General features: G+C 40.5%; 1 protein-coding gene across 1 annotated transcript in view; it reads right to left on the reverse strand.

Annotated features, from left to right (window-relative positions):
• TTC29 (tetratricopeptide repeat domain 29) overlaps positions 1-25,800 on the reverse strand; it is a 540,856-nt gene that overhangs the window by 104,358 nt on the left and 410,698 nt on the right. The window contains exons 8-9 of the mRNA XM_084883709.1: positions 18,762-18,985; positions 12,774-12,959 (exon numbers count right to left, since the gene is read on the reverse strand). Of these exons, the coding sequence (XP_084739835.1) occupies positions 12,774-12,959; positions 18,762-18,985 (410 nt within the window). The remainder of the gene's footprint in view (positions 1-12,773; positions 12,960-18,761; positions 18,986-25,800) is intronic.

The following is a 25,800-nucleotide window of genomic DNA, read 5'->3' on the forward strand; positions in this document are numbered from 1 at the left end:
ATATTGCTCTGGACTTAATAATTTAATTCTTACTTAAATTACATAGTGTTCCTGACCCTTTTTTTATAGAACCTGCGTCCAGTGTTTGATATAAAGGCAGAGACCAAGGCTTGAACCTCAAACATCATAATATAATTAGACCATTCACACCCTGTCTTGAAGGGCTCTGAAATGAGGATGGCAATGCCAACTTTGGGATGTGGTTGCAAGGGGCATTAAAACAACTGTGCTGGCACCATGCAGAGCGCCTGGGCTTACACAGATTCAGTAGCGTTTCATGTCATGGTATCTATCTGTCGTCCAGTTAGAGCAAGTCTGGAGGGGCCGGCTCTATGGACTGCTTTAACACCCAAACAGCAGGGAGCAGCGTCACTGATTCCAATTGAGACCCTCCTGAGGTGCGAGCTGGAATCGGTACCCTTCACCTAACTCTCAGCCCTCTCGCGCTTGGACTTCCAAGGAGCTTTTCAGAGCCTTCTGTTCAGTGTGTGGGGACTGGAGGCTCAGTGAAGCTTTCAAGGCCTCCCTGCAAGGCTTTGATAAGGAGAAATCCACAGCAGAGCAGGCACCTCCGAAAGAGGCTGCCTCTCCACACTGCTCGTTAAGCAGTAAATAATTAAAACTCCCCGAAAAAGACAGGTGAAATACAGGCAGCGCTGTCAGTAGCACAGACATGAAAGAGAAGGGGAAGAAAATGAATTTTAAAAAAATGCAATGAAATAATTCATTTGAAGCTCTAATAAAGTTTCATTTGCAGTCTTGTTTAAAGATATATCAGACTTTAGGGATGTAACCTAATTACATTTTTATTCTAAGTTCCATTCAACGATCTTGGACTTTGGTTCTTTAACACAGTTCAAACATGGAATAATTTTCTTGTGGCTATCAATACTTTAAAAGGATCTTCTTGATTAAATACTGTAAGGCCTTATGAACAAGTACATATAGCAGATGGGAAATAAACTGACATGCCTTGAAAAGTGACAACTAATTGATATAGAAAAAGTAATGCTAATTGACTTAACTTATGAAAAATAATTTTTTTTTTATTTTTAAACCTCTCCTGAGGATATTTTTTTATATTGATTTCTAGAGAGAGTGAGGAGGAGAGGGAGAGAGACATTGCTGTGAGAGAGAGAGAGACCTTAATTGGTTGCCTCCCTCACCTGCCCCTACTGGGCTGGGGAACCTGCAACCTGGGTATGTGCCCTTGACCAGAAATGAACCTATGACCCTTGGGTCCCAAGGCCCATCCTCTAATCATTGAGCAAAACTGCCCAGGGCAAAAAAATAACTTTTTAATATCAAATTCACTTTTATTCCAATGTAAAGTGATCAGTTTCTAATACTGATCTAGACAGGTGCACCTTAGAAAACGTATGCTAGTGCCCACTTTTCGAATCCATTCTTGGAATTTAATCTGATGAGAATCATCAAAGAGGCAAGCCAGGCAATCATGCAGACTTGAAAGAGCAGATGCTTCCCACAGGCATCAGCCCCAGCGCCTTACCATGGATGGGTATGTTAGAGCAATCAGGGCTCATTCTTAGACACTCTTTGGCTTTATTTCATATTATTTCTAGGAAACGTGAATGGATTAATGTGTTTACTCTTTCAGAGAATCTTTTTGGAAAAGTTCCCTCCAAAGGGACCTTTAAAATGCAAATTTAGAAGCAGTTTAAAAGTGAGGGGGAAATAAACAAATATAATTTATTTTTTTAACTATTAAGAGGGAAACATGTTCCCATGAACTTGGGCAGTTGTACTAGAGGTGTGAGCAGACGGGGAAGGACACTGGGGCTGTGGGACCTGGCAGGAGAGCCTCAGAGAGTTGGATCATGATTCAGCAGCAACCATTCGAGGAAAGTTTTGTTAGAGATGTAACCCAAATATCCAGTGCCCACCAGGAAATCTGTTTTCAAGGTAAACACTGAATGAGTTTGCCTTGGTTAGTTCTAGTGCTGTTTTCTCCTGCGGCATTCTGTATGCAATGGAGGCGTCATGGTTACAAATTTTAAAATACGAAAGCTACTTAAACAGAAAATAAGAGTGATTCCATAGGTACAGAACAGACTGACAGCTGTCAGAGGGGAGGGGGCTGGGGAGCTGGGTAAAAAGGTGAAGGGATTAAGCAAAAACAAACAAACCCCCGAACAACAAAAAGACAGCAAGGTGATTACCAGAGGGAAAAGGAGGGTGGAGGGAGGTAGAGGAGGGTAAAGGGGGATAACTGTGACAGAAAGAGACTGGACTTGGGATGGTAAATGTACAATACAATATACAAATGATGTATTATAGAATTATACACTTGAAACCTATATACTCTATTAATTAATATCACCTCAATAGATTCAATAAAATTAAAATAAATAAGTCATTTAAAACTGAAAATAATCACTTTATGCATGTCAAAAATCTATTAATAGCAAAAAACAAAGCCTTTTTGTCTTACCACTGTTTGGAGCATGAATAAAATGCTAGGTTTAGAGAAAATGTTAATGTTCCCTACATTAGGCTGACCATTTTATTCAGGTTTGCCCAGGACTTGCTGGTTCAAACACCTAATCCAGTCATGGGAGCCTGCTCAGTCCCAGGCAAATCCTGTGGACCAGACACCCTAACACTGACCCAAAATACAAAGAATTTTGAAAGTATTTAGCAAAAGTGTAATATATTTTACTGGCAAAACGTATTTTATCAGCATGAGTAAAACACTATGGGAGGAGGGAAGCTTAAAAAGCACTTTAAAATTTTGGTCAAGTATCATTCCCCTTTCTAAATTCATACAGAATTTTTAAACAGTTGTAAAGAGATTAACGTAACTTTCAGCTAATCTAAATTATTTTATTAGAACTACTTTCTACATTTCTAAAAGTGAAATTAATCAATTGATGTACTGAAAATTTTATACTTGCTATGCATTGCTGTATTTCTTCCCAAAACCATTTAAATGATTCAAATTATCACCAACAATACCTGTATTATTTTAAGAAACCTTAATTTTTTTTTGTGCATTTTAAGAAGTGTTAAATGGCATTTCACCATGATTCAAACTGATTTTTGTAGAAGTTTGTTATTTCCCTATACTAGTACATTCATTACATATCATATTTCCTTTTTGACAAATTCTCTTTTTATCTTCTTTCCATAAAATTACAATCATTTTAACATTTTTTCTTACCAATTGACATATATACTTTATATAGAATATAGATACTTATTCTTTATCATATATGCTGCATATAAAGTTATATTTTCCCTTTCTCCATTCCCCTACCCTCTATGTGAATACCGATGCTGTTTCTTCCACTGCCATGTCTGGAGTCATCCTTCCTTTCCATCTATTTAGCCAACATACCAGCCCACTCTCCTTGCCAGCCTCAATGCCTCCTTGGTCTTCCCCTGATTCTAGTTCCCCATTCTAGTAGGTTATCTTACCCACAATTATTGAGCAGCCTAATTCACAGGCAGATGTCAACACGTGACAAAAGCCTGATTGCAGAGCCACCTAAACCTGCCTTCCCCCCTCACTCAGTTTGCTAATCACATTCTCTTCCAATCTGCTCTGTGTGAAAAGGCCTCTCTACTGTGCTAGCCTTCCTGGACTTCGTTTTCTTAGAGAACCAGCCTCTCTATGCACAACCTGGACAGGCTGAAACAGCAGTAAATATTACATCACAAGGGGATCAGATCACTAGTACCCACAGATGGGAAGAGATTCTCAGTGAACACTGCATGGGTATCATGGGGTGGCAGTGGGGAAAGAACCATGAAGGCAGATGGTTGGTGAAGCTGGAAAATGATAAAGGACGTAAAAAAGGAGACACTTTTTATTTATTTATAATTTTCTCAGGGTTCATTTTATTTCAGAGCCTTTTATTATTATAGTTTTAATAAACATAGGTAAATCCAGAAGGTCAGCTCTATGAGGTCTCTCTGCTGAGCAAACCTTTGTGCAGAGAAGTGGTTCCAGGAAGTGAAAGAACAGCAGACTAAGATACAAAGACATGGGGTCCAGTCTGGGCCCTGCTATGTTTTAGTTCTCATTTAAGCTCTCAGAACCCTGTTTCCTGCAAATCTGCAATGGGGAATAACATCACCTACACCATGTGTGAGAAAAAGCACTCATATGTTGCATCATACACCTGTGTGTGACTGTCGTCATGTATATCGCAGATACACCTGATTTGCTCTAAGTCCGTCTAAATGGTACTGTAAGTCAGTTTGGAGAACCATGCAATATTAAGATAGTCTATGTGCGTTTGTGTTGCGCATTTCACAGAGAAGGAAAAGCAAGCTGACAGGGGTATGGAGCTCTGGATTGGGTCATGCACCTGCTACTAACAAACTATGTGGCCATGGCAAAATGTTTAATTACTCTGTTTCAGCTTCCTCATTAGCAAATTAGGGTCTAGACTAGATGAGTTCTAAGATCTAATACGGCTCTGAAATTCATTCATCTAAAAGAATTGAACAACATTGTTTCCAGTCCAGTTTTAAACAATTGAGAACTATTTCACAATTTTCAAATTCCACACCCAGCTGTTATTCCACAGAGAGGAATTTCTCCTGACCTTTAGTGCCATCCTTATAGCTTCTCTTCTCACGCATCAACTTAGGAATCATGAAAACCTGTGAAAAATGAATCACCAGAGAATAGTTCTTGTCTTCTTCTATTCTCCACCCAAGCTACTGCCCCTTCAAAGTGTCTGCAGGAGTCTAGTATCCAAATGGAACAATAGGGACAAGCAGAAACCAAGAAAATATGTACCTACTGTGCGCAGAAATGGGATCTTACCATTTGGAAAGACAATGGGGAAGTTATTCATAGAGTAAGGCCTGCCCTCTCCTGCGGAGGCATCAACAGTGGAGCAGAAGATGAGAGGACAGTGGAGCAGAAGATGGGAGGACTGAGATGCAAGGTCTTAGCTCAAAGGAAGAGAGAGGAGATAAAGGGAGGCACCAAGAGGAAGAACAGCAGCCGTTCCCAGCTGGAGCAGGTGAGGGGGTCCCCAATGCAGATCATTCACTGCCATTGCTGGCCTCTCTGAGGACTTCCTGCAGTTTTAACTGGGGGCTCGCCACAGCTGCGGCCTGTTGGTCTGATGCTGAGCTTTCATGGGAAACTGACTCTCTGTCTACTTAAGTAACCTGCGCACCTGCGAGAGAGAACATGTGAAAACAGAAAGCAGCGTTTATGTAGGCCTACGTGCCACATGTGCCAAGCAGGACACCAGGCATTTCGCTTATCTCATTTAATCGTCAAAATAATTCTCTGAAGAGCTAGAATTGATTTATTATTATTTTTTAATAATGAAGAGTGGTATAAAGAAGTTAATTTTAGGCTCTGTCTCTGCTTTTTATAAACTGGTATTTTTCTTTCCCTAATAAGTAAAGAAGTTGACAGAGCTTTAAAAGACTGATTTTTCAATAGCCATTTAAGCAGCCCTGGGAAATCAGAGCTGGATGTGAACTAAGAGCAAAGCGCATGTGTTCACACTCTCTCACGTCAGAGACGAAGAGAGTAAGATCCACACAGTTACTAGCCAATGACAATGTCAAGAGAATACAAGTTCATTGACCCACCTAATAGTTTCTCCTCTGCTAGACTTCACCTGAATCCTTGTGCTTCAATGCCGTTAGGTTAAGCATCTAAACAAAGATAATCATTCAGCATTTATCAGCTAACACTAATTTAATCCTTGTGAGTGCTTTACTTAAAGCTGTAACCCATATTTCTAATACTCCTGTAGCTTTGAGCTTCCCTTGCTATCTGAAAACCAATTAACAATTCACATTGCCCCCACTCTTCTACTTCATTAATAATGGGATTGGATCTATAATAGTTCTTTAATCGTCACTATAATTTCTTTTTGCATTTTTAAATTTGAATTCTGCATTGTTTAAAGTATTACATGTCTCATCTCCCCCCCCCCCCCCCCACTGACCTCTCCCTGGCCACTCCCATCCCCCACTATTATTTCTTACTAACTTCAAAAACCTTCTGCCCTTTCCTATGCTTTTTAATTCAATAGATTTTTTAAAAATTAGCTAGCTTTCCCCCTAATTAAAAAGCAATGCATACACAAGGTAACCAGTTCTGTGGTGTGAAAGGGCACATATGCAGAATGCACCTGCCTTCCTTCCACATCCTCAGCGTGCTTCTCCAGAGGCGCTTCGGTGGAGATGAGATGTTGTGTATTTGATGGGTTTTAAATCCCCTCAAAAGCGCTTACATCTCTATTAATTTTTAATAAAATGAAAGAGAAAATAAAACACCACACTAAAAACTGATATATCCTTTGCATTTCCTTTAGTTATTAAGGCTGTTTTTCTAATAAACTGGCAAACATTATTCCATGACAAATAAGAAATTACCCTGAAATTCCTATCAATTTTGATGTGGCATCTTTGATGATATTAAAATCTTTGATGATGTTGTATTTTAACCTTTTTTTTTTGAGAACTGAATACTGTGATGATAAATTTTGTTTAAAATACCAATGAAGAAACATATTTACTAAATGAAGTCATGTTTATAATGGAATAGGGAATAAGGTAAAAAAAAAAAAAAAAAAAAAAAAGCCAAAACTGTTGGGAAAGATTGTTTATGGGAGATGTTAGGAAAATACAAAAACATCTCCTCATATTATTTTAGATAGTATCCAGTTGATCACCACCAACCACAAATGTCTTAACTGTCAGAGTTTGAAATGAAGGAACATGACATTCGTCACACATCCTCACATCACTCTACCATTATTGTAATTCCCTATTGCCCTCGAAGTGACATCTTTTCTTTTTAAGTTAGGAAAAATTACTGACACCATATCCAATAGTGTGTTAGTTTCCTGGGGCTGCCCCTACAAAGTACCACAGACTGGGTGGCATCAATAGCAGAGTTCATTCTTTCTCATCTCTGGAGGCTGCAAGTCTGAACCAGGAGGTCACCTGGGCTGCTTCTGGCTGGGCTGTAGGGAGAACCCACTCAGTGCCACCCTCTGGGTCTTGGTAGCTTCAAGGGTCCCTTGGCTTGTAGATGATGTTCTCCGTGTCTTCACATTACTTTCCCTCTGCAAACATCTGTCTCTCTGCCCAATCTCCTCCTTCCCATGAGGACACCAGCCATTAGGGTCCGCCTTAATGACCTCATCGTATCTCGATCTCCTACAAATATTGGAGGTTCAGAATTCAACATCTTTTTGGGGTCCGCAAATCAACCCATAATAAATGTGATTGGAAATTCTCTCTCAAATGAGTAAATAGGAAGTGCCAGTAGTGTTACAACACTTGTCCTGACTGGCAGTGCAGTTACTAAGCGCTGTCAGCACCAAACCTGGAGAAGCAAAGCGAAAGAGTGTGATCCCATGACAGGAGTCTGTGGGCTGCTGGAAAGGTCCTCCTCCTCCACCAAGCAAACGGATAAACTAGAATCACAGACAGGGTCACAGTGTGAAGCACATGGAGCTTACGCCCATGGCAAATCTGAGGTCCAGGCAGAGAGGGGACAGAGCAAAAGGATCAGGCTGTGTAAGAGGACAGTGCTAAGAGGCTTCACGGCAGGAGGCCTTCATTTGAAAAAATAAGAGCTGTTTTTTTGGCTGTGCCTCCAATCAGCCTAACACCCAGATTGCTGAACAGGGAAAATGCTATCCCCCTCACACATGTAGGGCTTGGGCTTGGAGGAGTTGAATTGGTTGCTGCGAGAGCTGTTGCAAGAGGAATGCTTTGTTTTCCTTACATCCCCTACATCCCTTGATGAGAAGCATCCTATTTAGTCCTGGTATTTAAAGGCAAGCAGGGTGGACAGTGTGCCCTGGCTCTGTCCACTGGCCATTGGAGCTGGTAGAATCCCCTACTTCTACCTAGAATTGGGGGGGGGGGGCATTTGTAGGAACAGCACCTCATTCAAGTCCACTGTCTACCGGGCATTCTTCCAGGACAGCGGTTTGATCCTCTCTTGCTTTAACTCACTGGTTCTCTTCTACCTTGATCAGTTCTTGAAAACATCTAGTCATGGAGGGTGGGGGGGGGGGCGCGAGGGACGGGGGGGACTCCTTTTGAAGCTCAGAGTCTTGCTCATGGTCCTAGCTTTGTCCCAATTCATAAAGATCAGGACATCTGTGCCCATGATCTCTTTAGAACTTAAAGATTTAAGAGGTAAGGGTTAACTCGTCCAGCACTGATCCCCTGCAGGCTGGTTTCCTAGAAAATAAGATGGACTCTAACAAAGTTCCAAGGAAACCAGTTAGGCTCATTGCTTTTAAGGAAATCAATCCTGACCTATTGCAAAGACTTAGGCCCCAGTCCCTCTCTCCTGTCAGGGGAGAGGTTGATGCTCCCCTGACAGTGAATGCCTGTGTGGGAAATCTTGCTATTTTATGCAATATCCTATGGCTACAGCCCTAGGCACAGACCTCAGCCCCCATGCTTTTCCTCCACCCCCTCTGCAGATCGTGCATGGGAGGGAGTCTGTGACCTCAAAGCCTAGATGCTGAGCTGGCAGAATATGGCTGGTTATCAAGACTCTGCCACATCATATTGCTATTCCGTCTGGAACCTGATCACACCAGGAGTTGGACGATACTTCCCTGAACATACAGCATCCAATGAAAGGGCAATGGGGGACCAGCACTCCTGCTGCCGCTCCTGTCTCTGGGAGCCGTCCTTAAGCAGTGCTGCTCCAGCAGGCCTGCTGTGAGCGCTTCTGACCAATTACCTGGTTAGCATGGCCGCTGTCCCAGCAAGCTGGGTGTCCATCCAGGGCCAGGCCATGGCCTCCTGGTAACAAGTCGGGGGACTGGGGATAGATTAAAGGCCAAGAATGGAGAGGAAGAGTCTGCTGGTGGTGCTGTGACCAGCCTTCAGGATTGCCAGTTAGTGACAAGAGTCAGTCCAGTGTGTCTCCAAACACTACCCTTCTACTGGTGCCCGCTGGGCCCTGGCAAACCACACTGACTCACACTATTTAGAATCTGTCTGGGTCAACACTAATTCTACCAGTAAGACCTGAGCAAGCTAACCAAGATAATGCTGTCTTGCCTCCGTCGCGAGGAGAACTTGAGATCAATGCTGTAGATCCTGGTTTGCCTTAATCAATCCCTGGGCTTTGGTAATGGAGAGTAATGGCTTTCTGATATAGATGGTGTGCACTCCCTAAGCTGTTCCAATAATGGCTCCCCCCTGCTCATCTTCCGTGATATCACCCAACATCTATTTCTAATCCTCCTCCTGATCTCCCACAGGCAAGTCCAGACTCAAAGCCCATATGGCACATGTGTCAAACACAAGGCCCGCGGGCCAAATCCAGCCCGCCAGGCCTTGCAATGTGGCCCGCACCGCGCTGTCATCACTGCACTCCGCTGTCAGTTTATGACATTGTCAGTTTATGACTGTTCAGTAAACCATTTGGCCCGCGATTTAGGCTGGATTTTAGATTTTGGCCCCTTCTCTGATTGAGTTCGACACCCCTACCATATGGGTTGGAATAGAAGAGGTTGATACCAGAGTGAGAGATGATAATTAGAAGCTACCCATTGGAATTGGGGGAGGAGTGACAGGACAAAAAGCAGGCAAAAAAATTAAAGGTTAATTTGTCCAAGTCTGATGTCCCTCCATGCTAGTCTCCTACAAAAGAGACTGGCCTTCTGCAGGGCTCCACGGAAACCAGCTGGTCCCCAGTACTAAGTCCATTAACTTGGTCAAAAGCAAAGTTTGGACCCAGATTCTAAATCATTGGAAGGGGCAGAGAAAAAGGTTCTGGTACTTGCTCAACCATAAACACTGATGTGGTCAACACTGCTCTAGCTCCTCAGCTCCCAATAAAGCTGCAAGGCCTGTACCCAGTTCCTTGATCATGTCAGAGACGGGTTTGGGGCTGCATATGATCTCTAACGCTGACCTGGCAGGAAAGGATCGAAGCTAAGGTTCTGCTATATCATGGTGTTTTCATTGTCCTTGCCCGGGAAGGAGCCAGTGCTTTCCTAATCCTGTCTTTTAAAAAGCCCCCTCTCTCCCCAGGTCTGACACCTGGCCCACTAACCCTCTGAATGGGCATATCTCCTATTGATCAGGGTCTGAGAGCTTTTCCCAATGCTCTAGACACGGCATGAATGCTCTCTGCCTCTTTGTCCTGTTTGCATGAAAAACTCCTTACAAATAGTTCACAATTCTGACTGAAGATATAACCACAGATTTGCACAAGTGTTTGGCAGCCCATGACCAGTCCATGTCTGCCGCTCCAGCTACATTCAAAATACCCGACCTGAAGAATGAAACTGCCGGCCCTTGAGCCAATGGAGATCAGGCACACTGTACAAGAGGGCCCCTCTTCAGCAGCACTGGCGGTTAGAACCTGTCTGCTGTGCTTAATCTGGCCAGGGGGCTCTGGGTGAGGCTCTGCTCCCATATGTGCCACTGGGCTAAACACTGGCCCTGATGGTACTCAGGTGCCCAGACCCTGTGACAATGGCCTCTGCTCAAATTCGTTTGCTCTCTGGTTCCCTGAGGGTGCTGGAGCCATGCCTTGGACTGCAGCCTGCTCGGTTGGGCCCTGACAATCCGCCTTTTGCCATCTGCCGGCTGGTACCCTGCTTTAACCTGAATGGGCACCCCTGGAATCAAGGTGCTGCCACCTGCCCCTGAGCACAGCTGCCGCCTCGCTGTTGCTATGGGGCCTCCATTAGCTTGTCCAGACCAATCAGGTCAGATATGCGGAAGCTACACCATTGCCACCTCAGTGGGAACCCTACAGCCAGGTGAGTCCTCATTCCACTCCAGCCACATATTTTTGAAATCTCTACTTTACCCCCTTCATGAAAATTCTACCCCAATATAAAAGCTACACCAATAATTACACCATTGCTGGTTACAATGGCAGTCTCTAGAATTTCCATCAATACCAACTCAGCCACTTTACCCATCAGGCAGTCAAGGCATGCTTCTCAGGGCCTATGAACTGATTAAGGCCATAGAGAAATAATTCAGATCTGAAAAAAAGTAGTTGCAAAACAAAACAACACAATCTGAAGATAAGTTTATAGTCAAAATTTTCTATTTACTATGGAATTCTGTTATATGATGGGGCATCTAAATGTAAGCCAGCCAACGACCTGCTCTCAGGGCAACCCCACCCTGATCACATTTCCCAAACGCATCCTTACTCTCAGCCACTAAAATGATGTGGGCAACCAGGGTGCCATGGTTACTGATCAAGATTACTAGGCGCTTCAATATTTGTTGAATGAGTAAATGAATGAATGAATGAATGAAGCAATGAATAAATCCTCCAATAGAAGAAATACATTGAAAGGTTAATTTTTTTCTTTTTTAAATAAATTACTTTTAATTTTGCAAGATGAAAAAGTTCTGTAGTCTATTTATATGATAATGTGAATATACTTAACACCACTGAACTTAGAAACAGTTCAGATGGCCAATTTTGTTATATAGTTGGTTGTTTTTTTGTTTGTTTGTTTGTTTTTTTTACCACAATAAACATTTTTTTTGAGAAATCAAATCAAATATTAAAAATCAGAAATAAATGTTTTAGAAAAATTCAGAATATACTTATTGGTAGCTATCTGAATATTATCAGTCCACTCTTTTAAATTTTCATAATATAGCCTTAACTTACTTACCCATTATTTTCTGATATTATTTCTTATATCTCTTGTGACTTGTTTTGGGACCAGAAATTGACAGTTTCATTATTTGATTTGTCATCATAAGGGACAGAATTTGATGGCTTCAATTATAAAAACAAACCAAAAAGCAATTTTTATTTTATTCATTTGGGGGATTCCTATAGTTGACAGCAAAGTGCAGCATTATATTTTAGCATATGATCTTCAGGAACTTTTAGAATTAGCTCATTATAAAAGTAAAGCAATTATTTGTTTGTCTAGAGCAGGGGCTACTTGCAACAGGCTCTGAAGCTAGCTGACTAATTAATATCAATTCCAGCACTAATTAGCTTTCCCTCATTGTGCCACAGTTTCCTCATCCTCAAAATGAAGATACTCTTTAAAAGCTTTAAAAAAGTATTTATCTCACTTGTGAAATGGGAATAGCAATTTTTAAAAGCTTAAGCAAAAATATCACTTTGAATCTTACTTTATTTAAACAAGAACTTACCCCATTTTTACAGATTAAAAAACATAAAATATTTTTGTCCTCAGATATATTTTCTACCCACTATCCTTACATAAATAATTGTAACTCTTAAATTTCTACTTGCAGTCCTTATTAAACCACCATACAAAATATGTTTCTGACAATATTTTGTTGTTTTAGACTTTGGCTTGCCTTAAGATAACATTGCTAGCTATGAAGTTATTTTTAAAAAGAACATTTCCTTCAGAAATTACTATAAAATCATGATGAGTCATATTTGAGTTTTTTAGATATTCTTTGTTTTTTGTATAAGGGCACTTGGAAAAATCCCCATTTTCACACATGAGAAATCAAATTAAAAAGAACAAAGAGAGCACTAAGAAAGGAAAAACAATTCAAAATGGTGCAGCATGTTTGTGAATGAAGGATGCATTGGGGGTGGGGAAGCTTTCTCTTTGTGATGCTGCTGGGGCAGAGGTAAGATGCAAGCAACACTGAAGGTGAGTCTATAAGTCACGCCTTTGTTTTTGAATCTCAATAACTTATATTTTTATAAAGCCTTTTATAAAGGTCTTTTTGTCAACCCAAACATGCCTTCTGATTGCCTGGACTCTGGATCCTCCAAGGCACCCAAAGCATCCAGGCCGATAGCCACTCACCATCTTCCTCAAAGAGAAGTCCCATGTGTCCATGTGCCTCGGCTTCTTTCTTACCACCGTCAATTTTGATCATTTGAGCAATCTCATAACATCTTTTGTAGAAGTGGTTCCTTACCCACTTGTCTTCAGAATTATTGAAGTAACAGGCCAGAGCATACAAGTTATCATAGACATCTTCAAAAAGTCCTTCAAAGAGAGAAAAACATCATAAGCTGCATTAGAAAAATGTCTCATGACATCCTTTCAAATGGCAAACCAATACAGGGACATTTTGTTTTTCCTTTAAAATATGATTAACTACATTTAAAACTTGAAATGCAAAAGTTAATGTATATTAGCTATTAAAGTAGTTGCATTAATTAAAGAATATGTATATGAGAAAAGCAACAAAAAAATCTTCCCCCAAACTTAGCACATGTTAGAAACGGACATACCCTTTGGTTAAATCACTAGATTTTATATATAAGACAAAAGACAACAACATATAGTAGCAATGTGCTCAGTGCTTTCAGAAGAAATGAGTATGGATTACCATTAAAAACTTTTCTCACAAAAGAATTAAAAAGTAAATAGAGAGAAAGCAAGGTTTCTTAACTTACGGAAAAAAGATAATATAAATGAAGAAAGCTGATAGAATATGAAAATGGCAAGGTTTTTCACTCAGAAGAAAAACAAGCAGAAGGCTTATAAGAAAAAATCGAGAATGAGTGGATTAAAAAACTGTGGTACATCTATGGAATACTACAATGCGGTGAAAAAAGGAGTTCGTACCATTTGCAACAGCATGGATGGACCTGGAGAGCATTATGCTAAGCAAAATAAGCCAGGCAGAGAAAGATAAATACCACATGAGCTCACTCATTTGTGAAATATAATGAACAACATAAACTGATGAACAAAAACAGACCTAGAGACAAAGAAGCATCGATCAGAGCGTCAAACCTCAGAGGGGGAAGGTATGGGAGGGTGGGAATAAGGGGAAGAGATCAACCAAAGGACTTGCATGCATGGATTTAAGCCTGACCAATTGACACAGACACCAGGGAGTTGAGGTCATGAGTGTGGGGAGGGCGAGTCGGGGGATAAGGATACATACCTTAATCAATAAAGAAAAAAAATGACCCAATAAGTTCCATACACTTTCTAGCAATGTTTCCAGCCATGATTTACCAGCAACACTAAGAAAGAGTGGATTGCTATGCTTTTGTTTTCTATGAGTACCTTTTTCTGTTGAAAATGCATTAATACTAGTCATCCCTGTCACTCAAACAGTATTAGTTTATTAGTTGTTAGTGTGTTAAAGCTACCCTTTCCCCTGAAGTGGAATCTGACCTATTTGTACTAAAGAAAAAAAAAAAGTGTATTAATCCTTTGTGAATCAGTCTTATAAATCCCACTCTCATCAATCATAAATTTGAATCAAAACATCATGTGTTTATAAATTGTGTCTCAATCCTGTAAACTCCAATCTATTGGTGAATCTGAACAAATTCAGAATCATTATGTCTTTTTGCCTTTGTGCAAAAAGCACACTTGCAAATATGTGGTAGCCTCTGGATTACCTTTCCAGGGATTTTAAAAACACACAATCATTATTATTCGCAGATATATTCCTGAAAAGATTACAATTGTAAAAAATATTTATAGATTGCCCACAAGCATTCCTGTAAGATTAAAGTTGAATCGCTGAGAAAACTAAGCTGACTAGAACTGTACATAAGTCACTCCAATGTTCCAAATGAAATTTCTAAAACCAAAGTCATTCCCTTTACATATATTGCTTCATAATTTCACTGGAAATTAGATTGACCTCAAAATAGGAATTATATCTAAAAATAAAGTAAAACAAAAAAGTTTTCCCTGTCGGCCTCTTTTTGAAGGAGATTCTGGAGAGCCATCCTGCAGCAGCACAGAGAAAAGGCGGAGACTAACCTGAGGCAGTGGGTGGGTGATGAAGGCTTGGCAGGTGAAAGGGGGTTGAGAGGCAAAGGGAGGAAAAAGGGACATATATAATATTTTCAACAATAAAGATTTATTTATAAAAATATAGAAAGTCAAGTGTAAATAATGTTCGAATTATCTATTGATTCGGCTGCCCATTGCCCTTATTGTCATCTCTTCTCTAGCCCCATGGGGCACAGAGCCATAATCATAATGCTACAAATGGTACAGGGATTACTCACAACAGGTGATATAAGAAACATTATCAGGGACAAAGAAACACTTTAACAAATGGAAAATAATCCAAAAAGCAATAACTGGCTTACTTTAAACACTTCTTTGCTAGAAAACAGAAAATGTTTTGTAAAATAATTTAAATAAGTCTAGGTTCCCGCTCCGTAAGTCTTAAGAGACATAACTGACCCCAAGATGGCTATTGTTAGTGTCACAGGTTTGATAAAATGAACTTCATGGTAACACTAGAGTGACAATCTTTCCAATGAGAAGAGATATGAATGCTTAGAGATATGCTACTTCAGGGTAAATGTCTCAGATCCTACAACCATGTGCAATGGAATCTTGAGGTATTATTAACAGATTTCTATATATTACATGAAGTGCACATAATATCACATGTGCACGTTTTAAGATTTAGGATTAATCCAAGTTAGTAAGAGTGAATGTGAATACTCCTCTGTATAATATTTTTTATTTCAGAGAATGTATTCTTTATTTCTAGTTGATTCCTTATTATTTTTTGTTGATCCCTTATTTCTAGTTGATCACTTTTCATATCCTCATAGGTCTTGTTTATTTTATTGGCCTTTTCTAGGAAATTCTTGAAAAACCTTATAAGCGTGGTTTTAAACTCTATATCCAATTGCTTTTTGTCCTCCATTTCTTTCGTTTGTGATCTGTTTCCTTGTTTTGGCATTTTCGCATCTTCCCTGAGTTGGTAGCCTTAAAAGTCTCTGTGTTCAGTTTGGATGGGGCAGAGTTTCAGGGTGGAGCCTACTGCCTTGACTTCTTTTTTTTTTTTTTTTTTTTTAAAGTTCTCTACAGCTTTCTTTTCTTTTTTCTTTCTTTCTTTCTTTTTTTTTTTTTTAAATATATTTTATTGTACAGAGAGGAAGGGAGAGAGATAGAGTCAGAAACCTCAATGAGAGAGAGTCATCGATCAGCTGCCTCTTGCACACCCCCCACTGGGGATATGCCCGCAACCAAGGCACATGCCCTTGACTGGAATCGAACCCGGGACCCCTCAGTCCCCAAGCCGACGCTCTATCCATTGAGCCAAACCAGTCTCGGCTGCCTTGACTTCTGTCAGCCCCACCCTATGTGGCTACTGAGTCTCAGTGTTCCTCAGTGTCCTTAGGTACTCGCTGCAAGCACCTCTGAGAGAAAGGTGCCCTCGAGTTTCGCCTGCTACCAGACAGTCTAGTCTCTCCCCCATTGAGCCCAGAACTCGGGTTCAGTTCGGTTGGAAGTGGGGTTCAGAGGAGTCTGGAGCTTTTGTCTCCTTCCTGCTAAGGCAATCCCACGGCACAGTAAACACTCCGTTCTCTGCGAGCAATTAGCACGCCTCTGGGACTGCCTTTCACTGCTCCCTTGAGGTTCCGCCTTACAGTCCAGGCTCCCTCCTTATGTGTCTGGGTCCCCAGGTCTAGCCCAGAACTGGGGTTCAGCACAGTCCGGAACTTTTATCTCCTTCCCGCTAGGGAACACCAGCCAGGCACTCAGCTTCCTCCTCCTCTCCGGCTCCGTCCTCTCCGCGTGCACAACGTGTCTCCGTACCTTACGCTTTTACAGCTTCTCTGATTTTCCTTCTGGTTTTCTCTTTCCTTCTCATTGTAGAATTTCCAGTCAGTCGACCTTCCTGCAGTTCTGGGCAATGTCCATCTTGTATTTTAGTTGTATTTTATTGAAATTGTTGTGTGAGGCTGCAGTTAGGTGCTTATCTATGCCGCCATCTTGGTTTCTCTCCCTTGTTGCTATCTTCTGATGCTGTTTACATGGCCCCATCAATTTCCCTCATTGTAGCATTAAGTAACAAAATGATGCCTAATATTTTCTCATAGAAAGGCCTGAAGTGAAATGTAGGGCCTGAGCTTCTCTCTCTAAGTCCTATGATACTTTCACACAAGAAGTTTAAGTAAATAATGATTTAGAAAACCAAATGAATGTAAAAATCTAGGATTTCCTGTCTTTGATGATATAAAATGACTAATTTCTAATATGCAACTAAGAAATACTAATGACAACAAGATCAGTATTATAGTAGAGATTAAAATATTTTCTTCAATACATGAAATATAGTGACTTTCTGGGAAATTTTAGGACAAAGTCCTAAAAAAAAAGAATCTGTAAGAAACAATGTTATGGAATATGTATTGTAAATTTAACAATTTTATTTATAATTATGATTTGCAGCTTTTCATTCTTCTCACTATTTACTAATAAAAATTCTGATTGAAATCTATTGTATTTACTGATGAAACCCTCAAGTTCCATTACATAAATACTAGAAAAATCAGTATAATTTTCAAATTCTAATGCTCTTTGAAAGTTTCTCCTCAGTGAAAGTCAATGTTCAGTTCATATATAAAGAAGAACTTTGGAAAGTTTCATAGTTAAGGATACAGAAGATTTTAATAAATCGGAAAATTGTGGAGATGGTATTAGGTGCTATTCCTTGTTTCCTCTGGTTTGCAATGACATCACCATAATACCCTTGTGTCTGGGGCAGCCCTGTGATTCAAGATACTGACATTTATTCCATAAAGATGCTTATTTGACTAGTTTATATTGTGCTAAAATGTCTTAATGTCTTAAATTCATACATGAAACAATTTTTAAAAATATATTTTTATTGTTGACAGTATTAAATATCTCCTTTTCTCCCCTCCTTTGTTACCCTCCATCTAGTCCCTACCTATCTTCTCAGGGCTTCCCCACCCTATTGCTCATGTCCATGGGCAATGCATATCTATATCTATATATATAAAAGCTTAAGTGACCATTGCGACCGAACAACTGAACAACTAGTTGACCAGTTGCTTTGATGCACATTGACCACCCGGGGGCAGATACTTAATTCAGGAGCTTCCCCTTAGTGGTCAGTGACCTCCCAAAGCCAACCTCCCTCAGTCCCTTCTCCCAGCTGGCTGGCCCTTATCACCCTGATGGAGACTGGGCAAGATGGCCCTGATCGGCTCCAATCACTGGCCAGGACTAAGGACTCCACCTATGTACAATTTTGTGCACCAGGCCTCTAGTCCTAATATATAAAAACCCAGGGTCCATAACGACTATCTGAAGGCTCGACCAAACACTGAAAGTCAGTCCTGCAGTCAGTGCTGGGTTCCCGTGGTGACCCAGCACTGATTGCTGAGGTGGCTGCAGATCAGGCATGGAGAGAGGCCCAAAGAGAGGCAGGATCTGATCTGCAGCCACCATGCAGCTATTGATCAGCTGTTGCCTCTCTCTGGGCTTCACCAGCAGCCACGCCTCTGTTTCTCTCCAGGCCTCCTTGGGGGCTGCTGATCAGCCCCACCTCTCTGACCAGGCCTAGAGATATGCCCAGAGATGCTGACTGGCATATAAACTGACCAATCAAAACCAAATCTGGGTGAACTTTGAGGAGTCAACAGCTGCCTAGGAGGCAGAGCTGACTGACACAGAAACCAACCAATCAGAACCAAATTGGCCGGCAGGGGAGGGCAATTAGGGGCAATCAGGCAGGCATGCAGAGGCAGTTAGGGATGATCAGGCAGGAAAGCAGGTGAGTGATTAGGAGTCCCAGATTATGAGAGGGATGTCTGACTATGGGATCGGGCCTAAACTGGCAGTTGGACATCCCCTAAGGGGTCCCTGATTGGAGAGGGTGCAGGCTGGGCTGAGGATACCCCCTCCCTCCGTGCATGAATTTCATGCACTGGGCCACTAGTAAGTATATAAGTTCTTTGGTTTATCTCTCCTTGTTCCCCTACCCCCAAATCAAGACATATCAATATATAAGAAACAATTTGGAATCCTCCCTGCACTTACTTTTCCTTTCAGCCATCTCAGCCCTGGTCAGGTAGAGGTAGAATTGGTCCAGCTTATCAGGCTGCTCCTCCAGGGGTTTCTGCACCCAGAAGACAGACCTGAGCTTTGCAGCCTCCCTCAGGGCGGCCCACTTCTCCATCAGGGCAAAGAGCTCAGTGAAGGACTTGTGATACCCATCTCGCAGCATGTCCACGCAGATGTTCTTCTTGTATGAGTTCCGGTAACTGGGAGTGAGAATCAGAACACTCAACATGTTATTTTCATTCTTGAAGTCTATGCAGTGTTTTTGTCCTATAATAATGAAAGGTTGAATCATGCTGCCCTTTTTTTTTTTTCCTCAGTGAAAGCACTGAAAACTAACCACTGAACAACTTCAGTTTAATGAAAGATGCCAGGAGCTATCTAAACTCAGTAGTTTTAATAAAAATACATTATAAATATATCAATTCTAAAGCTGAGCTCCCTTTGATATGGACAAACATGCTAGGTAGTTGACTGATGTCTTAGTCTGTTTGAGCTGCTGTAACAAAATATTACTGAGTAGCTTATCTACAAAAGAAATTTATCACTCATAGTTCTGCAGGCTAGAAGTTCAAGATCAAGGCATCAGTGCAGTTTGTGCTGGTCCCTTTTAGCTGTGTTGGGCCCTCACATAGTGGAAGGGGCTAGGGATTTCTCTGGAGCCTCTTTTATAAGTTACTAATTCCATTCATGAAGTATCTACCCATGACCCGAGCACCTCCCAAAGCCCCTATTTCCTACCACTTCCAGAGATTAGGATTTCAACGTATGAATTTGGACACCAAACATTCCAGACCATGGCAATTGATGACATCCAAAAGCACTTGATATAATAGGCTTTTACCAAAACAAAAAAACCAATAACCCGAGCAAACAAACAAAAAAAATGTAAAATATTTTAATATCAAAGCATACAGTCTAGAGTAAATAGTTTCACTATATATTATGGAGGCTCGTTCATTCATTCATTCATTCATTCATGCAGAATATGTTCTTTGAAAGGAATATTCTATTTACTTATTCAAAAAGTTGCTATTGAGGTTCCTGCTAAGCATCAACCACTGCTGTAGACCATTTACGTTCAATACTCTGGGGAGTTTGTACTCTTATGGGATAAAACGATCTATATAATAAAAGGGTAATATGCAAATGGTTGGGAGGCCCTCATGCATAATGACCAATCAGCAGGCTGCATGCACAGCAGATACAGGCAGGCGGATACTTGCATCATGCCATTACAATCCATCACCAGGAGGCCAGGGGCCCAGTGGAGTCCTTTGCATGCCTCTATTGGGGTCCAAAGGCCCAGCCTGGAGGTACGGCCTGGTGGAGGCCTCCATGTGACAAGGCCTGGGGGTCCCACAGCTCTGCATGGCATGGAGGCAGGACCTCCAGCTCCGGCCTACCTCTTTGGGGCAATCCATCCAGGAGCCCTGAATGGGTGGGTGGGTCCTATCTCTTTGGGGCAATGGATCACGGGGCTCCTGCACTGTGACAAGGCTCAGGCCAGGCTTGGGGACCCCTCCCTCCCCAAGTGCACAAATTTCATACACCAGGCCACTAGTCAACAAATAAACAAATAATAAATAATTTCAGATGCAAATTGCCATGCATGAAATAGATGTAAAAAGATGAATATTTTAGATTCTTCTTTTTAATAAATAGAAGACATATAATAATATTTAAATATTTAGAACTGATTTGATGTGATACTACTTGCAATAAAAATTTCAGTGTGACCCTGGCTAGTTTGGATAGAGCATTGGCCTTCGGACTGAAGGGTCCCAGGTTTGATTCCAATCAAGGGCACATGCCAGGTTGTGGGCTCAATGCCCAGTAGGGGGTGTGCAGGAGGCATCTAATCAATGATTCTCTCTCATCATTGATGTTTCTATTTCTCCCTCTCCCTTCCTCTCTGAAATCAATAAAAATATATATAAAAAATTTCTGTGTGGAGTGGAAATAGACTAGAATTAGTCAAAACACCCAAAGTCTGGGTCAGAACACCCAGGACTACAAAATCCCCCTGAACCTAATTTCTTGTCATCTGTGAAGTGTGCATATTAATATATGCCATACCTTCATGGCAGGAGAAAATAACATATTTGAGTTCCTGCCTTCTAATCGTGAGGGAGTATGGAGAGGATGCAAGCCCATGTCCTCTCTCCTGCCCTCCCCACAATGCCATAGGAAGGGGATGAATGCTAATGGCTATTGTGTGGACTGCCCACTGGGGACAGGAGGAGGACACAGTTACACCTCTGAGAGTAAGAAGCACTGAGGAGGGACAGAGGGAGTCAGGTCAGTATATTTCCAGAGCTGATGGAAAAGGATGGATCGTGTGCATCAGAGATGGACACCTGTATAGACCCCCACAAGTTAGGAAAACATTCAATGACAAGAAAGAGAAAACTGGCCTCTCATTGCCTTCAACAGGAGAGGCTTATGTTTCTCACAGCACAAGATGCCTAAAAGTAGGCTGCTACTGGCTTTGGTGCAGTGGCAAGAACCTTATTTTAACCTTTCCTTCATGCTTGTCCCCTGCTGGTCGCTGGAGGAGTTCTCCAACTCGCAACGGTCATTTCCACCTTCAAGGCCGCAGAAAAGGGGAGGATGGGATGGCACCAGCTGTGTCTTTCCCTATTACTGGGGAAAAGAGAAACAGTTGTGCAACTACTAAAAGATGTCCACTTTGGTTCCACTGGCCAGAACCCTGTCCCACGGACATCCTTGTATAAGGAGACTAGAAAAACAAAGGTTCTGCCTGTTCTAGGGCACCTTGCTACCCTAGACAAAACTAGAGTTATGCTGGCAAAGAAGCAGGGAGAAATGGATACAGAGAGGCAAAGCCACTGTCTATCACAAGGTCCTAGACCAAGATCTGGTAGCGAACGCTGACAAACCCTGGTGCTCAGGGATGCCGGATAAAACCGGGCCAGATGCCCAGTTTAATTTGAATGTCATACAATGGATCTGAGGGAAATGAAGGAGATAAATAGGAGCAGGTGGATTCAACGCATAGTTAGGAGAGAAAAATAGTGATTATTTGATCAGTGAATGAATGTTAAGGGTGATAGGAAGAGAGGAGCTAAGATGACATCAGGTTTTTGGAGGGGTAATTTGCTGAAGAGGAGAACCCGAAAGGATGAACAGTTTGGGGGAAAAATTATGAATTTGAATTCAAATAACTTTCGATTGAGGAGCCTAACAGAATATCCAACGGGTACCCCTAAAGAGAGTTTTAGGGTGGCATAGAAGGTCTGAGAGAACAAGGGGCTAGAAATCCAACCAGGCTTCAAACAAGCACTGGCACAAATGTAGGTCTGTGACTGAGCTGCCAGCATGTTTTCCTGTGAGTGAGGAGAGCATTCTGGAGCAGAAATAAAGACTAGTATATATGAACAAAAATTAGACTACTCATTTTAAACAATTAAAAACAAGCACTAGACGAGGCCATCTCGGTTCTAATCTCACCTGGGACAGAGATGGAGAAAAGCACCCTCTGGTCCATTTCCCTGCCCTGGAAGGTGAGGCTGCCTGGGTTGGACTGGGTCCACCCAGAAGGCCAAGTACTTTGGAAATGGCTCATCCCACATTGTGTGTCCTCTCGGTTGGACTGATTTCAGACTCCCTGGGCACAGGTGGATCAGTGACTCCAATTAAGCCACTGCCCCTTCTCCCAGGATTTTGGAAGTTGAGGTAAGAAACACAAAAGTGTAGAAGGTCGTTGGAGCTCAAACCACCTGGCAGCAACATCCCAATGGGAGTCTCAGGAGGTCTTGCTACCTAGACCCATTTAGGATTCAAGGGTATCAGGTCTTGCCTTTTTATTCTATTTATTTATTTTTTTGAGCCAGTTCTCCTCTAAATTCAGCAAGTTACCTAAAATCCTGCCAATAAAATCATTTCCACTTTATTTAGTCAGAATTAGTTTCTGCTGACTCTGTCCAAAGAACACAAAACTGATTCAGAAAGGACTGGAGTAAACTTGTTTCCAAGACATCTTTCAACCTCAAAATATCCACATGTAACTAAAAACAATTTTTAAAATTTCAAGTACATTTTTAAAATAGACCATTCTTTGCAAAAGACATTTCAAATAGAATAATATTTCAGAATACATGTTACTACTCTAATAGCATCTTTATTTTATATTCATTTGTGCATACACACGTATACGGGTCACTCTTTAAGTCTTATTACTAATATTTGAGAGCAAAAAAAGAGCAATTATAGTGATTTGCTAAGTAGGTTCTTATTTATACTTTACTAGAGGCCCAAGACACAAAATTCGTGCAAGAGTAGGCCTTCCTTCCCCCAGCTGCTGGCACCTGGGACCCTGGTTTCCCTCTAGACCTGGCTTCATCCAGAAGGATGTCCGGTCTATTTAGCATATCATGCTTTTATTATTATAGATACTTAATGCAAATAATTTCTTTTAACTGCAAAATTTTTCATTTATCACAGCAAACTGGCTGGGTATCTGAAAATAAAAATATATGTTAATTTCCACCATTACATTCTATTTGGACTTATCAGGTTTTATATTTCATAACAGACAACCACAGCCAAAGTTCACTCACTTTATGGAGAGGAATTTAAAAAACAAAACAAAAAACAAATAGAAATATAAATGGAATGCAAATTCATTATTTATTTCACTTGGACATGAAGTGATTAGTCTCTGGTTTCATTTACATATTAAAACAAATATTAGTTTAAGTTAAAATATGCCATCCATGGAAGCAGAGGTAGCGATATTCATGGGTGTGCTGGGCATCTATCAATCATTGGCCCAAGGAAGACCTCTGCCACTACAGACACCTGAGGCTGCCCTAGGCTGAGGGATGTGCTGGGGAAATTTAAAGAATTAAGCAGTCATGCATTTAACATGGACTGTATTACTGGTAGTCAAAGACATTATTCATTAGAGATTATATGTAAATATTCTGAATTTACATCCAAATTTCCTTAAAAAATTCTAAATTTAAACAATTCTGTGGACCGGCAGAAAGTAAAACTGAGCAATCTTGAATGCCTCCACAGCAGCTGAAGGCGTGGAGACACTGGGAAATGGGGAGCGTTCTGTTAAAAGGCCATGAAGATGCTCTATCACTTTTAAACTCTGCCTGCAACCATTTTTGAATAGCTACCATTTATAGAGCACCTAAGTGTGTCAGACACTGTGTAGGCATTATTTCTAACTCACACAATAACTCTACAAAGTACTACTTCTATTTGTATAGGTAAAAGCAAACAAACGAACAAAAAACCTGAGGTTGTAACTTGCCCAAAGCAATACAAAGTAATAGGGGCCAAGTTGGAATTTTCACCCAGGTTTCTCAGACTGGAAATTTTGAATTCTTTTACTTTATCACATTGCTTCCATCTATATCAAATACTGTTGATATTTCGCCTCCTCCTTCTCCTCCTGCACAATCTTCTGTTTATTTGCGTTGATTGTTTAGGAATTTGACATAACTGGGTAGTTACAATGTAATTTCAATTTGAAAGCTGCTGTTTGGATCCCGGCTGGATTGGGGGAAATGACAGGCATCATTCTGTGAATCTCCCAGAGAATCCCCGTCCTTAAAACGAGGGAGCAGACAACCAACGGCATCCATGCAAAGCCAATTAAATAATGTGATTCCCACTCGAGGGTGTCAAGTCTAACAGGGAAAACACTGAAAGAGACAAACACATAAAAGGATGAAAAGCACACACTTCCACAAAAATGAAAAACATGAGTGAATGTAATGAGTAGATATGACAGCTTATTTTATTCTCTCTTACAGACTTTCAAAATCAAAACGCATTATCAACTATTCTATCATAGAATTAATAGATTTAACTATTTTCTTCATACTACAAACTGAAATTCTGTATCAAGGTGAAACTTCACATTCAGTAAAATATTTCAAAAGCAATTCAATAAAATAAAAAAAACGATACTTTAAAAAAGATCATGAAATTTTTATTTTAATCTGACAAAGATAAACTCAAAAGGTATGTAATATCTAATCAAAAGTCAGGATAATACTTTTATTCCATTAAATTAATATTTATAAGTCACTAGTGGGTTATCTTTGTGTCAGTTATAACAGTCATACATTCATACTGAAGGTATAAATGTTATTGGAATCACCTACGGGATAATAACATTGACTCTTAAATTAATACTTAAATAGCTTCAGTTAATATAATTTCCATGGAATAAAGTAAGTCACTATTCTTAGTCACACTTTTCAGTGTAGGTAGATATTACATATAATTAGAATGGGGAAAATACATTTTATACAGAGAGAGACAGACAGAGAGGGGTGGGGGGAGATAACAATCACAAATTATAATATTTGGGTATGTTTATAGTTTTTTCATGAAAAGGACAATTTCCTACAAAAAAGCTAAATCAAAGATACAGCATTTTCCAGCATATTAAGAGAAGTCAGAAAGAAAAAAAGTTAGTAATGTTTGAAATGACTTAACTTTAAAAGCATACAGAATGATTTCAAAATGAAAACTGAAAGCATTTTTCTTTTACACATTTAAGTTTTAACAATGATTAGTTATAATGTTGATTAATGCTGATTAAGAATCACATTACTATCCCTCATACATATTTTTGTGTAATAACCATTGGGAAGTTTATAACCTTTAATTTATTTTCCAGTTACTTCAAAATATAGCAAGAAAAAAAGTTTCAATATAAAAAAGTCTTTTCAAATTTAAAGGGTTTCCAATGAGTTGACTGGTCTCTGGGGGCATCTACTGGAAATTCAGCAAACTGCAGTCACTTCATGTAAATTTGATAACTTTCATTATCCATCTTAATACAGATATTATTTTAATTGATATGCAAATAAGGTGGCACTCAAAGAAGATAAATGTAAAGTTATGCATGGTATTCTATCTCATCCATCTGGTAACAGCAAAACATGTAGCTGTCTATGAGATCAGTTAACAAATACTCAACTCTTAAAAATGTAAATAGGGCAGATGGCATTTCACAGATGAAGTT

The sequence above is a fragment of the Pipistrellus hanaki genome (assembly GCF_964339955.1).
Source record: "Pipistrellus hanaki genome assembly, chromosome: 5".
Lineage (NCBI taxonomy): Eukaryota > Metazoa > Chordata > Mammalia > Chiroptera > Vespertilionidae > Pipistrellus > Pipistrellus hanaki.